This window comes from Pecten maximus, chromosome 15, assembly GCF_902652985.1.
Source record: "Pecten maximus chromosome 15, xPecMax1.1, whole genome shotgun sequence".
Taxonomy (NCBI): Eukaryota; Metazoa; Mollusca; class Bivalvia; order Pectinida; family Pectinidae; genus Pecten; species Pecten maximus.
In genome coordinates this window covers 14,466,627-14,481,498 of record NC_047029.1, presented here as the reverse complement: position 1 = coordinate 14,481,498, position 14,872 = coordinate 14,466,627, and the positions used below count along the sequence as shown (strand labels likewise).

Below are 14,872 nucleotides of genomic sequence, written 5' to 3'. Positions count from 1 at the left end.
TATACTCTGAATTCACCGTTAACTCACTGTTATTGTATACTCTGAATTCACTGAACAACATTATGTATACTCTGAATTCATTTTTATTGTATACTCTGAATTCACCGTTAACTCACTGTAATTGTATACTCTGAATTCACCGTTAACTCACTGTTATTGTATACTCTGAATTCACTGTTATGTATACTCTGAATTCATTTTTATTGTATGCTCTGAATTCACCGTTAACTCACTGTTATTGTATACTCTGAATTCACCGTTAACTCACTGTAATTGTATACTCTGAATTCACCGTTAACTCACTGTAATTGTATACTCTGAATTCACCGTTAACTCACTGTTATTGTATACTCTGAATTCACCGTTAACTCACTGTAATTGTATACTCTGAATTCATCGTTAACTCACTGTTATTGTATACTCTGAATTCACCGTTAACTCGCCGTTATTGTATACTCTGAATTCACCGTTAACTCACTCGTATTGTATACCATGAATTCACCGTTAACTCACTGTTATTGTATACTCTGAATTCACGGTTAACTCACTGTAATTGTATACTCTGAATTCATTTTTATTGTATACTCTGAATTCACCGTTAACTCACTGTTATTGTATACTCTGAATTCACCGTTAACTCACTGTAATTGTATACTCTGAATTCACCGTTAACTCAATGTAATTGTATACTCTGAATTCACCGTTAACTCACTGTAATTGTATACTCTGAATTCACCGTTAACTCACTGTTATTGTATACTCTGAATTCACCGTTAACTCACTGTAATTGTATACTCTGAATTCATCGTTAACTCACTGTTATTGTATACTCTGAATTCACCGTTAACTCGCCGTTATTGTATACTCTGAATTCATCGTTAACTCACTGTTATTGTATACTCTGAATTCATCGTTAACTCACTGTTATTGTATACTCTGAATTCACCGTTAACTCACTGTTATTGTATACTCTGAATTCACTGTTATGTATACTCTGAATTCACCGTTAACTCACTGTTATTGTATACTCTGAATTCATCGTTAACTCACTGTTATTGTATACTCTGAATTCACCGTTAACTCACTGTTATTGTATACTCTGAATTCACCGTTAACTCACTGTTGTTGTATACTCTGAATTCACCGTTAACTCACTGTTATTGTATACTCTGAATTCACTGTTATGTATACTCTGAATTCATTTTTATTGTATACTCTGAATTCACCGTTAACTCACTGTTATTGTATACTCTGAATTCATTTTTATTGTATACTCTGAATTCACCGTTAACTCGCAGTTATTGTATACTCTGAATTCACCGTTAACTCACTGTTATTGTATACTCTGTATTCACTGTTATGTATACTCTGAATTCATTTTTATTGTATACTCTGAATTCACCGTTAACTCACTGTAATTGTATACTCTGAATTCACCGTTAACTCGCCGTTATTGTATACTCTGAATTCATCGTTAACTCACTGTTATTGTATACTATGAATTCACCGTTATCTCACTGTTATTGTATACTCTGAATTCACCGTTAACTCACTGTTATTGACGTCATTAATTAGTCTTCGGCTACTACATCTACTAAATTGACTGGTACTGACTTCCGGTCATTTCCTGCCATATAACATCCTCGGTTAAAATTCCCAGGGTGGTGCATCCAGGCTCTATTCAGGCCCGATTTAAAGGTGTTCAGTGTTGGTGAGCTGAGTGACAAAGGACGGTGACATAGAACACCATGTATCGCGACTCGGTTTGAGAATGCGCATCCTTGAGGAGTTTCCTATTTCGCGAGGCGTTTTGTCTAAAACTTTTTTTTTTTAAATTCACAAGTGGATTAATTTAGTGAAGAGACCTGATTTTTGTTATCGCATTTTTCTTGCCAAATATGGATTTGTTTGCTTCAAGATTGAAGACAAATCAGTCATGCCTCTGGACATTTGACCCAGCAGCAGATATTGTTGATGTTTTCTCAGTATCGTCGACCAGTTTGGTACCCCGATATATATATATCCCCCGTTTGTGTCGATAGGCTGAACTATGAGTAAAGAGTAAAATTGTAAGAATACTGACAAGGTCATTCCGTTTTGGTCCACAGAGCCATGGTTTCCATTGATGTTGGCTGATATAATTTTACTTCCTTGTAGGTTGCCAAGATAGACTTTCTCGCAGTGACATCCTGGTCCAATAGATTGTGTCATGCCCCGAAGATTCTGCAATGTCGAGGATTTTCTGAAAACTCTTCCTATCATCTTGTTCTCGTAGAGGTCAGGGACGGTCCAGCAATGAGAGGAAATGGGTTATTTGATGTGTTGTTAGGAAGATTGATCCATTTAATTTCTGCCTATTCGAGTTATAGATATTTCAGATTTAATTCAGTTAGGATCGCCATATTCTATTATAAATACCCACCAAGCAATGTTAAATCGGACATAACTGGACATTAAGTGGTCATTTACCATCTGATGATGGTGGGCCAATTAAATAAGTCATAGGTGGGAAGACATTGTACTGCAAAATAATATATTACGTTGAGGTAAAGGTCACAGTGAGTTTGTAGCAATGTTCATTTAATTTCCGAAACTTTGCATTTACTTAGCCTCAAGTTCAAGGTAAAAGACCTTATTTCTGCATAATATACACCGCATGTTAGTGATTCATTCATGTTTTGAAGCTTTGAGATATTTTTAGTGGACAAAATGTAACGATCCAGATAAAATTGTTAAGTAGCATACATATTCCCTTTCATTTAAGGGAAGCATTAATAGTGAAATTTATCAGTACTTCCCCCCGCCACCCAGAGAAAATTTATCTGCACAAGATTTTTGAAAGTTTTCCACAGGGTTATTGTAGAGCCTTCCTAATGATGCATGTTGTCACATTGACCGACTGTAAGTAATGTATGGCCATTTACATCAGAAAAGATCGCTCAAGTTCTTTTCCCGTGGCTAAACAGGATTCATGGCATTTCAAGACCTGGCTACACAGCAAAGTTGTTAATTACCTTCTTACATATTTGTTCAATTTGTCCTTGAAAGTGGTTCAAGATCATCTATTTTATTAGATTTCGCAGCCCTTCATCCCAGCATGCTACCGAGTCAATTTCATGACCACTGACCTCTTTATTCTTGAGAAAGCCTTAAAAAGTTGTCACTGGAAAGACGACTATTGCCACACCATGGTATAAGCTCAGTTACTCTACAGATAGTTCAGCTCAATTAAACAAGAAACCAATGCTAGATTTAAATATTTTATTTCAATTTGTATGACAGAGGGACATGTTGTTTAAAAACATCCCTTTGTACACAACCTGAAATTTGTAAACTCATTCACCTAGACAAACAGCACTATGTTTTTCTTTCTTTATAAAACAAAAAACACATCCTTTAGAATATTATCACCATAGCTCTTCCGACGATTCCGACTTCCAATTTGACAAGGAACAGCTAATAAATTTTCCTTGCTGGTTCTGCAAAGTATTTTCATCACACACACATTCAGCTTCTGACACAGTATATAAAATGGTCTATGGTATTGTCTAATTAGGACTCCTCAGCCAGCCTGTCTGCCTTAGCCACGACCTCTTCAATGGATCCTACCAGATAGAATGCCACCTCAGGCAAATGATCATATTGTCCTGTAAGGATAAAACATTGGATTAGCAACAATATACCAACAACTTGAACTGTCGCCAGAATGGCTGACTAATACCCCCGCAATCAGCACGAATCAATGGTGAATTAGAGCTGTTAATTAGAGGCTAACTTAGATAACCCAGTAATATAGTGACCAGTTGCCATAGAAACCATAATTTTGAGCAAAAGAAAGTGGCAAGCACATCTACACATGGTCCTCTATATTTGTATGAAGTTTCATTGAAATCGGTCCTTCGGTTTAGGAGTTGTCCGGACAACCCGATTCCAGTATACCCCCCTAACTTTGTTGCAGGGGTACAACTATTAGAAAAGACGTTCAATTAGGGCTATTCCGTTAAAATATCTACCCTACCAGAGGACTCCAGGTTTGTCAAGCACAGACCACTGAAGACTACTGGGATATAGCCTTAGGTTATTTTCTAAAGATTATGAAACAAATATATGTAATTTTATCCTTATTGTGTTACTAGCTAGAATCTTTATACATGCATATTTTGTCATTTTCTAATCGAGTCTTACAAAAGCCAATATTTTACACGTATGAATGTTTTTCCTTGTTAAAAGAAAAGAGTAATATACTTCACATTAACTTAACTTTAGAGGGAAAATATGGCCACCAGGCACTTGAAACCCTCTGAATCGATACGACATGACAGACAACCTACCAGCTAAAATGTCCTTGAATCCCTTGATGGTCTCTTTGAGTGGTACATATTTGCCTTCCTGGCCTGTGAACACCTCAGCCACCTGGAAGGGCTGTGACAGGAACTTCTGCATCTTACGAGCCCTGATCACAGTCATCTTATCATCTTCTGACAACTCGTCCATACCCAGGATAGCAATGATATCCTGGAGGGATTTGTAGTCCTGTAAACAAAATATTCCAATATTAGCAAATAGACAAAAGCTAGTGGGTGGGTGACCTGAACATCTGAACAAACTTGGCATAGCCCTGCATCTCAGTATACCTATAAGAAGTTGAAAATATGATTTCTTAATGCTGGTTGCTTGCCTTACTAAACTTGTGTTTTTTAAATGCCATTTATCAGTTTCTTTTGTTGTTTTCTAAGCAAATTTTTGTCGGAATTTCTAAATGCAGTTTGACCAATATGATATCAGAATAAAGCTATCTTTTTTTTAAACTTTTGATAACATATTGCTCCACAATTCCTTTCAAGTTCAAAACACTGGTGCAGTAGCTTGATTTACCTGTAGCACTTTTTGTACTCCACGGGCAACAACATAGTGCTCCTCTCCTACGACGTTAGCATCCAAGATACGGGAGATGGAATCGAGGGGATCTACAGCAGGGTAGATACCCAACTCAGCAATACCTCGGGACAACACAGTGGTGGCATCCAAATGGGCGAATGTAGTGGCAGGGGCAGGATCTGTCAAATCGTCAGCAGGCACATAGATGGCCTGAAACACATTGTTGAAAATGTTGAGATAAACAGCAATTTAAACAATTTCTGGTATCAATCAATCACCTTACATGCTCTTTGGAAATAAAACACTACTTTTCACTCTTTTAAAACCATTTTGGTTATCTCCTTAAAAGAACAAACATCTTCAATTTTTTTTAGTCAATCATAATAATTTATAGAAACAGGGCCAAAGGCCAACAGACAGTATTAACCCTTTGCCACATGTAAGCGCCTCTGGACGCCTTTACCCCTTGCCACATTTAAGCGCTTTTCGACGCCTCTGCATTATCTCCATGTAAGCGCTTCTCGACGCCTCTACGTTATAATCTCAATGTAAGCGCCTCTCGACGCCATGCCGGTTCGGTAAACTTAGACATGGAAAATCCCGTGATTGAGAGCGACACCTATCTGGAAATCCCTTATACTATTTTAAGAAGATATCAATGCATCGACCAATCAGATTTGTACACGTCATTCATACGAAAGTTTTTGAATAAATTAACCTAGAAAGTGTGAGTCATGAGTGTAGAAAAGTTTGACAACAACGAGGCGTGATGGCGGCTGTGGCTACGATTTTGCGCGACATTTTTGACGACGATGATGATAATTTAGAGTTCGATGGCTTTGGACCTGAATACATTGAGTCAGATATTGATCTTAACGATGTTCTAAATGAACTGTCAAAAGATAACGAGTCCGAAAATGAGGACGAACAGCGACTAGTTGTACTGCCGCCATTAGGTAATGCTGACCGAGAGTTTTCGCCGATCACAGTAAATGATTTTGTTACGGAAAAGGGGCCAGTACTTCCAGAAACTTTAGATGTTGATACTGCAAGTCCCATTGATTATTTCTACCTTTTCTTCAATGAGAATCAGTTTCCACCATAGCTCGACACACTAATAACTACGCTCGCCGGCATTTGAAAAACGAAGGTAGATTTGACCCAAAATGGTCGGATACACATTCCTTCGTCGCGACATCGGATATAAAATATTCTAGGCTTAAGCCTGAACTGTTGAAAGTATTCTTGTGAAAACTTTGAAAATTCAGTTTGTTTCATTTGGGAGTTAATGTTGAATCATTTCATGTACAGGAATTCAATGAATTATAAATTACATTGTCAAAATATTTTGAAATTTTTCTGTTCTGTTTGTTTACAGCTGATTTCGTGGTTATGTGTTGTTGGTTTTATAAAGAAAATAGCACAGAATTAAAATTTAAGAAATTCTGAACATAATTGTAACTTACTAAAAATGTCTAAAACAACTATTTCACTTTCAAAATTAGGTTTAGAAAAATTAATCAAAACAAAGCTAAATTTCTCAAAAACTGCCATTGAGATGGTGTATGTATATTTCAGTCAGCGCAATAATGTTGCATTGCAACAATGCATCTTTGCACTATTGGCACAGAGTGCTGAAGTGTTATAACCTGCATGTGGCAAAGGGTTAAATAATCTATAATTTGTCTATGCGATATGGTCCGATTTTTAGCCACAGAAATGGCATTATGAATGAAATTGAGAAGTCTTACATGGGAGAGATGAAAGGTCAGTAATCATGCACCATGCCACCACTTAATATATATTCTTACATATCAAATAATGAAATGGCTGCCTTGTAAAAAACTAACTTACCTGTACTGAAGTGATGGACCCCTTCCTTGTAGTAGTAATTCTCTCCTGCATGGTACCCATGTCTGTGGCTAGTGTTGGCTGGTAACCTACAGCTGATGGGATACGTCCCAGCAAGGCAGACACCTGCACAACAACAGAGAAACGGTTGGCAATATGGCATAATTAGGGCTTTTCACCAATAGTGAAAAGACCTCTTGTTTTCGTTATGTTTCTTATTCTTCTTCTGCCGTTTTTGTGGCGTATAAATCTTTTGATTGGTAAAGATTAGGCTATTTGTCTTTCAAATATGTTGTTGGCCAAGGTATGAATAACAGTCTTAACAAGTTTGTTTAAATGAATGACATTTACCTACATTCAAGGTCATAAAGGTAAATGATCCTTTAAGTTTGTCAAAGGTTTGAAAAACCCGTCAAATTGTCCATGACAATTTCTAGTTTAAAAATATAAAATTGCCAGACAATTTTTAGCTATTGTGTGATGAGTTAGGATTTATCACAGACATTTTTCTGATTTCCATTTTCTCATTTACCACCGACAACTCTGGTGTTTTGTTTATCTGAAAATGCTGTTAATGCCATTACCTCTGAGCCAGCCTGTGTGAATCTGAAAATGTTGTCAATGAAGAGCAATACATCCTGTCCCTCCTGGTCACGGAAATACTCAGCTACGGTCAGACCTGTCAAGGCAACACGAGCACGGGCACCTGGGGGCTCATTCATCTGACCATATACCAGCGATACCTGCAACATGAAAAGAAAAAAAGTATAAAACTGAAACTGGCCAATCTTTTTTGTATTTTTTCCCTTTCTGACAGTGACCTAACAGCAATGCAAGTTTCATCAAAATACCTTTGACAGTTTAGAAGTGATGTCCTGACAGCGTACCTATGCATCTTTCAAGATGGATTTTGCAAATGAGGAAGTAAGAGTTATCCTCATTAAAATTATGTGCATTGATCAGAAGTTTACAAATATGAGCTTAAAATCAAATACAGGGAAGGTGCATTAACACCATATTAAGTTCATATTCAGTCATATTATTTGGATATTGGAGAATAAAAAAAAAAAAAAAGAACACAAACTTATTATCACCACAGATCCCAACACAACTAGTCACACTGATGCACTATCTAGCTCCCTATACAAGTATGCACCTTAGATGAATCATCAGTCAGACTGATGACTTTAGATGTGATCATTTCGTGGTACAGATCGTTTCCTTCACGAGTTCTCTCCCCTACTCCAGCGAACACGGAGTAACCACCGTGAGCTTTGGCAACGTTGTTGATCAGTTCCATAATGAGTACAGTTTTTCCTACTCCGGCACCTCCGAATAGACCTGTGGACACAAAAATTTGGCATTAGCTTAATCATGCAGGTGACATTGACATTATTTTCTGAAACCCTATAACCAAACACTTGACAACAAGGCTACTTTTTTCTCTTGCGGATTAAAACATATCTATTAAAGAATACAAGAAACAAGAGGCCCAGAGGGCCTGTATCGCTCACCTGGTTTCATGAGATATTTGCCACTGGTATTGCTATGTCAATATATCATAGGCATTTTATATGGTTACATGAACATTGTTTTTATTGTAATTCTAAAAATGTCAATTTAGCCAAATTGATCCCTTTTGGCCCCGCCCCTCAGCTCCCCGGGGGCAGCCCCACCAATTGTCACAATTTTGAATCTCTACCCCAAGGGGATGCTACAAGGCGAATATGAGCGATATATATATATCCATTGCTTAGTTTCAGAGAAGAAGTTGTTTATATCAATTTAGGCAAATTAATCCCTTCTGGCCCGCCCCTCAGCCCTCAGGGGGGTCAGCCCTATCATTTGTACAATTTTGAATCCCTACCCAAAGGGGATATTACCAGTCAAATATGTGAGATATCCATTGCTTAGTTTCAGAGGAGAAGTCGTTTATATCAATCTTGACAAACTGGCCCTTTTTGGCCCCGCCCCTAAGACACCCAGGGGGTTAGCCCCACCATTTGTACAATTTTGAATTCCTACCCCAAGTAGGTGCTACAAGGCAAATACGTGAGATATCCATAGCTTAGTTTCAGAGGAGAAGTTGTTTATATCAATTTAGCCAAATTGACCCTGTTTGGTCCCACCCCTCAGCGCCCTGGGGGGGTCAGCCCCACCATTTGTACAATTTTGAGTCCCCACTCAATAGTGATGCTACCAGGCAAATATGAGAGATATCCATGGCTCGGTTTCAGAGAAGAAGTCGTTTATATCAATAGAGCCCAATTGACCACATTTGGCCCCGCCCCTCAGGCCCCTGGGAGGTCAGCCCCATCATTTGTACAATTTTGAATCCCCACCACATAGTGATGCTACCAGGCAAATATGAGCGATATCCAATAATTGGTTTCAGAGAAGAAGTCGTTTATATCAATATAGCCCGATTGACCTCATTTGGCCCCGCCCCAGAGGTCCCCAGGGGGTCAGCCCCATCATTTGTACAATTTTGAATCCCCACCCCATAGTGATGCTACCAAGCAAATATGAGCGATATCCATTGCTCGGTTTCAGAGAAGAAGTCGTTTATATCAAAATAGCTAAATAGACCCCTTTTGGCCCCGCCCCAGAGGCCCCCTGGGGGTCAGCCCCATCATTTGTACAATTTTGAGTCCCCTACCCATAAGGATGCTTCTGACCAAATTTGGTGAAATTCCGATCGGCGGTTATGAAGAAGAAGTCAAATAAGTCAATTGTTGACGGACGGACGACGGACGCCACGGTATGGCATATAAGCTCACCTTGGTCCTTCGGACCAGGTGAGCTAAAAAGGGCTTTACCCCTACTACCCATCAAATTTTAATACACATGCCTTCTAACACCCAAACACAGATCATGGAAGAGCCTAAAGCCCCAAACTATCAAAGAAATATATATAAATGTTTACATTTTGATCTCTGCAGTTTTCAAACGTAACATATACCTAAGAAATTATCACGAATCAAAAACTAGAGGAGAATGTGCATTTGTGAAAGTATATGGGAAATTCCCCAAAATAATAACTGGGTCTGACGGACAAATTAGTTCCACAAAGCAATGGGCCGGTTATCAGTCAACACAAAATGGCGGAACGCCAAAAGCGTGAGACTGCCAAAATGCAGAGAGACTTTGCCAAAATTTGAAAAAGAAATGAAAAGAAACAGCTAAACCCCAGGATTTCCTTAGGAATTGATTCGTTGGAATTTAGCAAAAGAAGAAAAAGGAATTTTGTCAGATGTCTATTAGATTGCTGGTTAGCTTTGATCTGAATTTTATCAATGTTTTGTTGTATGCTAATGCATATTTTAAAATAAAGTATTTAGTTGTATGTTTGTTCATATTGATCAGTTATTATGACAAGAGATCCCAGAGGGATCTTGGCGCCCACCATTGAATGATCTTTATAGGTTCCATGTCAGATTGATCTTCTCTCTATTTTCCCTTCCTTTTACTAATCTGTGCAAATTGAGAAACATCCCTTCAGTACTTTTCAAACAAGGGAAACCTTTATATGAAATTTGAGATTTAGCGATAATGGCCGTTTGTTGGCCATGTTGTTTTCAGAACAGATTGGTCCTAAAATGCAATACAAGGGACCAAGGGGAACCTACATATGAAATTCAATAAAGTTCCCTTCAGTACTTTCTGAGAAATAGCGATAACAAACTTCAACGGTCAAAATCCAAGATGGCTGCCTGTCAGCTATGTTGTTTTCCGATTGGTCCCAAAATGCAATATGCATAACAGGGGACCAAGGGGAACCTACATATGAAATTTGAGAAAGATCCCTTCAATACTTTCTGAGAAATAGCGATAACAAACTTCAATTATCAAAATCCAAGATGGCTGCCTGACAGCCATGTTGTTTTCCGATTGATCTCAAAATGCAATATGCATAACTAGGCACCAAGGGTGAAATATGAAAATATGAAATATGAGAAAGATCCCTTCAGTGCTTTCTGAGAAATAGCGATATTATAAACAAGAATTGTTTACGGACGGATCACGGACCCAAGGCGATTTGGATAGCCCACCATCTGATGATGGTAGGCTAATAATATTTTGCTAATATGTTCAATCAAAAGCATTATGGGGCAAGTTCACATATACTTGATATATAAACAACAGCCATGTGTGTAATGTACTTTATTGTAGCCTCGCTTTCGGTTCCATGACAAATCTTGCGATAAAATAAACATGACAAGTTATTTTTATACAATGATGTCCCAGGGATTCCCTGGTCAAGCCTCAAATCCAATTGGTCATTTTAATTGTAGAACGTGAATGAGCATCTTGGATTGCCATTAAAACATTAGTGCAACCAGAATTTTAGGTTATTTGGGAGTATGCAGGGTTTACAGTTTAGTTTATCAATCAAACTAATATTTGTTTATGATCCTATCTGTAAATCTGTTAAATATTATTGCATCATTTTTTTCAGCATACCGTATGTACTTGCAATTTTACAAAATTATTCAACACAAACCACTTTTTCCCCCATTTTTACCATGTGAAATTTTCTTGTGCCTGTGATTTCCAACTGTACAAACTACTTCATACAAGCCACAAGGGGAATCTACATCTTACCAATTTTTCCTCCCTTGGCATATGGAGCGAGCAAGTCTACCACTTTGATTCCTGTTTCCAAGATCTCCTGTGTTACACTCATCTCGACGAAGTCGGGAGCTTCAGCATGAATTGATGCAAAACTGAAATTAATAGAAACAAAATCCTAAGTTTCTACAAATGACCTATCTAAAGAAAGCATCTGTTAACAGTATTACATGAATACATTAAGAGAATGATGTATACATGATTATGTTAACTAGCTTTCAAGAAATAACTTTACTCATTTGATTGTCATTATGATTAACGGCTTTCAGAATACCCATTAGATTTGCAATTTTAATAACTTCCCAAATTGAGTTTTGACTCTCACTGCAAAATGTCAAATCTTAAAATTGCTAAAAGTGAAAGTTTATCTGAAAGCCTTGTGATTGATAGATCAATAAGTAAAAGAGATGTTGCAATATTAACCACTAACTGATAGCCTGGTGATTGATTGATCAATAAGCAAAAGAAATGTTGCGATATTAACCACTGACAGCCTTGTGATTGATAGATCAATAAGCCAAAGAGATGTTGCGATATTAACCACTAACTGACAGCCTGGTGATTGATAGATCAATAAGCCAAAGAGATGTTGCGATATCAACCACCAAAGTACTCACTGCTTTGTGTTGAAAGGACCCCTCTCATCAATTGGCTCTCCAATGACATTCATGATTCGACCCAGTGTGGCAGGTCCAACAGGGATCCTAATGGGGGAGCCGATGTCCAGACAGTTGGTGCCACGCACCAGACCCTCAGTACCATCCATAGCAATTGTTCGTACAGTGTTCTCCCCTGTTAACACAGAAATATGCATCAATGTAATATGCAATTTATTACACAATAGTTCGATTTTTTTTATATCCGAGATGAGTCTTAAGGGAAATAGCACCAAACTGTTATATAGACACCAGTCAAGACTAACAAGTGTACCGTCATAGGTATAAAGTCTATCAGTAAACCCTACACTAGCACTAGAGGGCAAGTTCACCGACTGGAATCTATAAAGTACTATACCGATATTGTAATATTTTTTTTTTTTTTTTTTTTTACAATTTTGAAAGTAAAATAGACATAGTTTAAATTAGGTTTTGTATTCTTGTATTATATAAAGCATTAATTTACCATAACATTACACTTCTCCGATCTAATGTCCTTGACCCAAAAACAACAATGTAATCCTACTTGACATTGAAAATACGATATTGTATTGCCAAAGAAAGGTGGAATAAGGGAAAATACTGAGGAAAACATGAGTTCAGTGTTCGCTGGGCTAGAGTCAGCATTTGTGAATCTGACAGAAAAGATAGCATCACCTGCTTTCTTGAAATTAAATACAACATCGTCATTCTAACCTCCAAGGTAAGATCAACATGAATCAAGATATTTTTGTTTTCACTTGTGTCACTGTCTACACATCTTCCCTCTCCCCCCACATCAAGTAATTATTTTTTCAAACAATGTCATTTTATATAGGGTATATCAGAACATGGCTAGTGTATTTTTCTGTTTATTGGCTACTAAATTCATACTGGATATATTATAATTTTAATACAGTAAGAAGAAATTCTGCATAAAAAAAATATTTTACCTAAATGTTGAGCGACCTCAAGAATAAGCCTTGGTGATCGGTTTTCCACCTCCAAAGCATTGAGGATAGGTGGCAGTTCATCATCAAACTGGACATCCACCACAGCACCGATGACAGCCACAACTTTTCCTGATGGTGTGCTGGCTTTAGCCTTGGCGGCCTCTGCTGCATAATCCCCTGTAAATAGATATAACATACATTAATCTAACAGAACATTTTTGGATATTCAAAAAGTTAGTTTGCAGGATTCAGCAATGCTCAATTTCTACACAGCACAGTAACTAACAAGATGAAGCTTTTTGTTGAGAAACTTGGTTATAATGTTTGGAAATCCCTGGACTTATGGACATCCTTTATACGAGATTATATATAATTGCCTTACATGTTTTCACAGGTTTGGCACAACTCTGCTAACATAATTGACTTATTTATTACTCAAAGTAGTTCAACTGTTACTTAAATGTAGGAATATTACCCATGGCAACATGCAGGGTTGTGCCCAACCTGTTAACAAATGTGATCAAACTATGTCCCTTAGTTATTTCTCTTTGTCTACATCAACAATTTGATAAAACCACACGGTCATATTGCTATGGAATTATCATTGAATGCTATCAAACATGATACCTTTATAACTATTTCAGCTGGTTTGTACACAATCGATGTGTCTCGATTTTTAGAGTATTTTTTTTCGGAGTTGACACAATACATGCGAGATCTAACGCAGCCTTTCTTAACAACAATTTTGTAATTGTATTTGAAAAAAAACTTGGCCAAAAAAATCAAGTTTTAGTTCAGCACAACAGTTCAACTGTCGAGTTTAATGAGATACAGATTTAAATTCATGGAATTGTGTTTTTAAGTTGTACAGCACAGCGCTGCGAGTATGTTTTCTCTGTACCACGACTTAATCTAGTTGTATTTTCAATTTCTAAACGCACGTTCTGCCGGTTTCCATCGCCTTTGACGGACTGTGACCTTTACAGAGCCACGTCAAGAGCAAACATATAACACTTGAAATAAGCACAGTTTACAACATTTTTAGATTGCGAAGAACAGATACTATCAATTCCTCATGATAAATGCATGTTTCATTAATGCTGCCAAAATATATCAGACAGGAGAATGAAGTAACCTTTATCGAGTGTCAAGGACAACAACATGTAATGGAGACCGGGCATGTTTTTGCGGACACCGGCTTTTTCAATTAGATAATTTCTTCGAATTGCAAGTTTCATAAATTTCGACACATAGACTTACGAGTTGTGAAGAAGCTAGGTACTGTTCTTACAGTCGACTGTACTGTTGCTGGGGTTGAAAAACCACCTTTTGTGGCTTTCCAAGCCCCGCAACATGCTCTCCTTACAGCATGCATCATGGCGGCAGGGTAAGGACGTCGGTCACGTGACTCCTACTGCACGATGGGATTGAATATAGTCTATTTCATAGTTGTCGGGAAATACGGAAACTAAGCTGGATATAGTCAGTTTCGTAATATACATATTTACATAAAAATGATAATAAAATAAGACAGAAAACTGTATAGGTCTGGAACAAACATACGGTTCAATTTATCACAGTAATCACAGTATGACATCGATGTAAGCCTTAAAAGGCCTGTGTGATGTATTATCGCCATGTCATTACAGAATGAGGTTTGTCAAATAGAAGGTTATAATTATTAGCGACTTCGGATTGGTTGTTTCTTCACTAAATAGATATACATAAATTATGGTAATGCACATTTTGTACACTTAAAATAATGTGCACTTATTTACACATACTATTTACACTTGATATATATGTATCTTGACAATTCCTGGTGTAGAACTTTTCTTTGAATTAAAAACACAATTTCACACATTTCAGTCATTTGTTCTAGTAAGAAAAATCAAGCTGATTGATAAAATAATTTCAAAAGCG

At 37.4% G+C, this 14,872-nt stretch overlaps 1 protein-coding gene across 1 annotated transcript; it reads right to left on the bottom strand.

Annotated features, from left to right (window-relative positions):
* Positions 1-3,372: 3,372 nt before the first annotated feature.
* Positions 3,373-14,368, bottom strand: LOC117344316 (ATP synthase subunit beta, mitochondrial). The gene is made up of 10 exons (XM_033907028.1): positions 14,210-14,368; positions 12,950-13,126; positions 11,979-12,153; positions 11,335-11,456; positions 7,886-8,070; positions 7,314-7,472; positions 6,733-6,855; positions 4,876-5,088; positions 4,332-4,533; positions 3,373-3,647 (listed from the first exon to the last, which is right to left on the bottom strand). Exons 1-10 carry the CDS (start codon positions 14,325-14,327, stop codon positions 3,553-3,555), a joined length of 1,569 nt encoding a protein of 522 aa, XP_033762919.1. The 5' UTR covers positions 14,328-14,368; the 3' UTR covers positions 3,373-3,552.
* Positions 14,369-14,872: the final 504 nt, after the last annotated feature.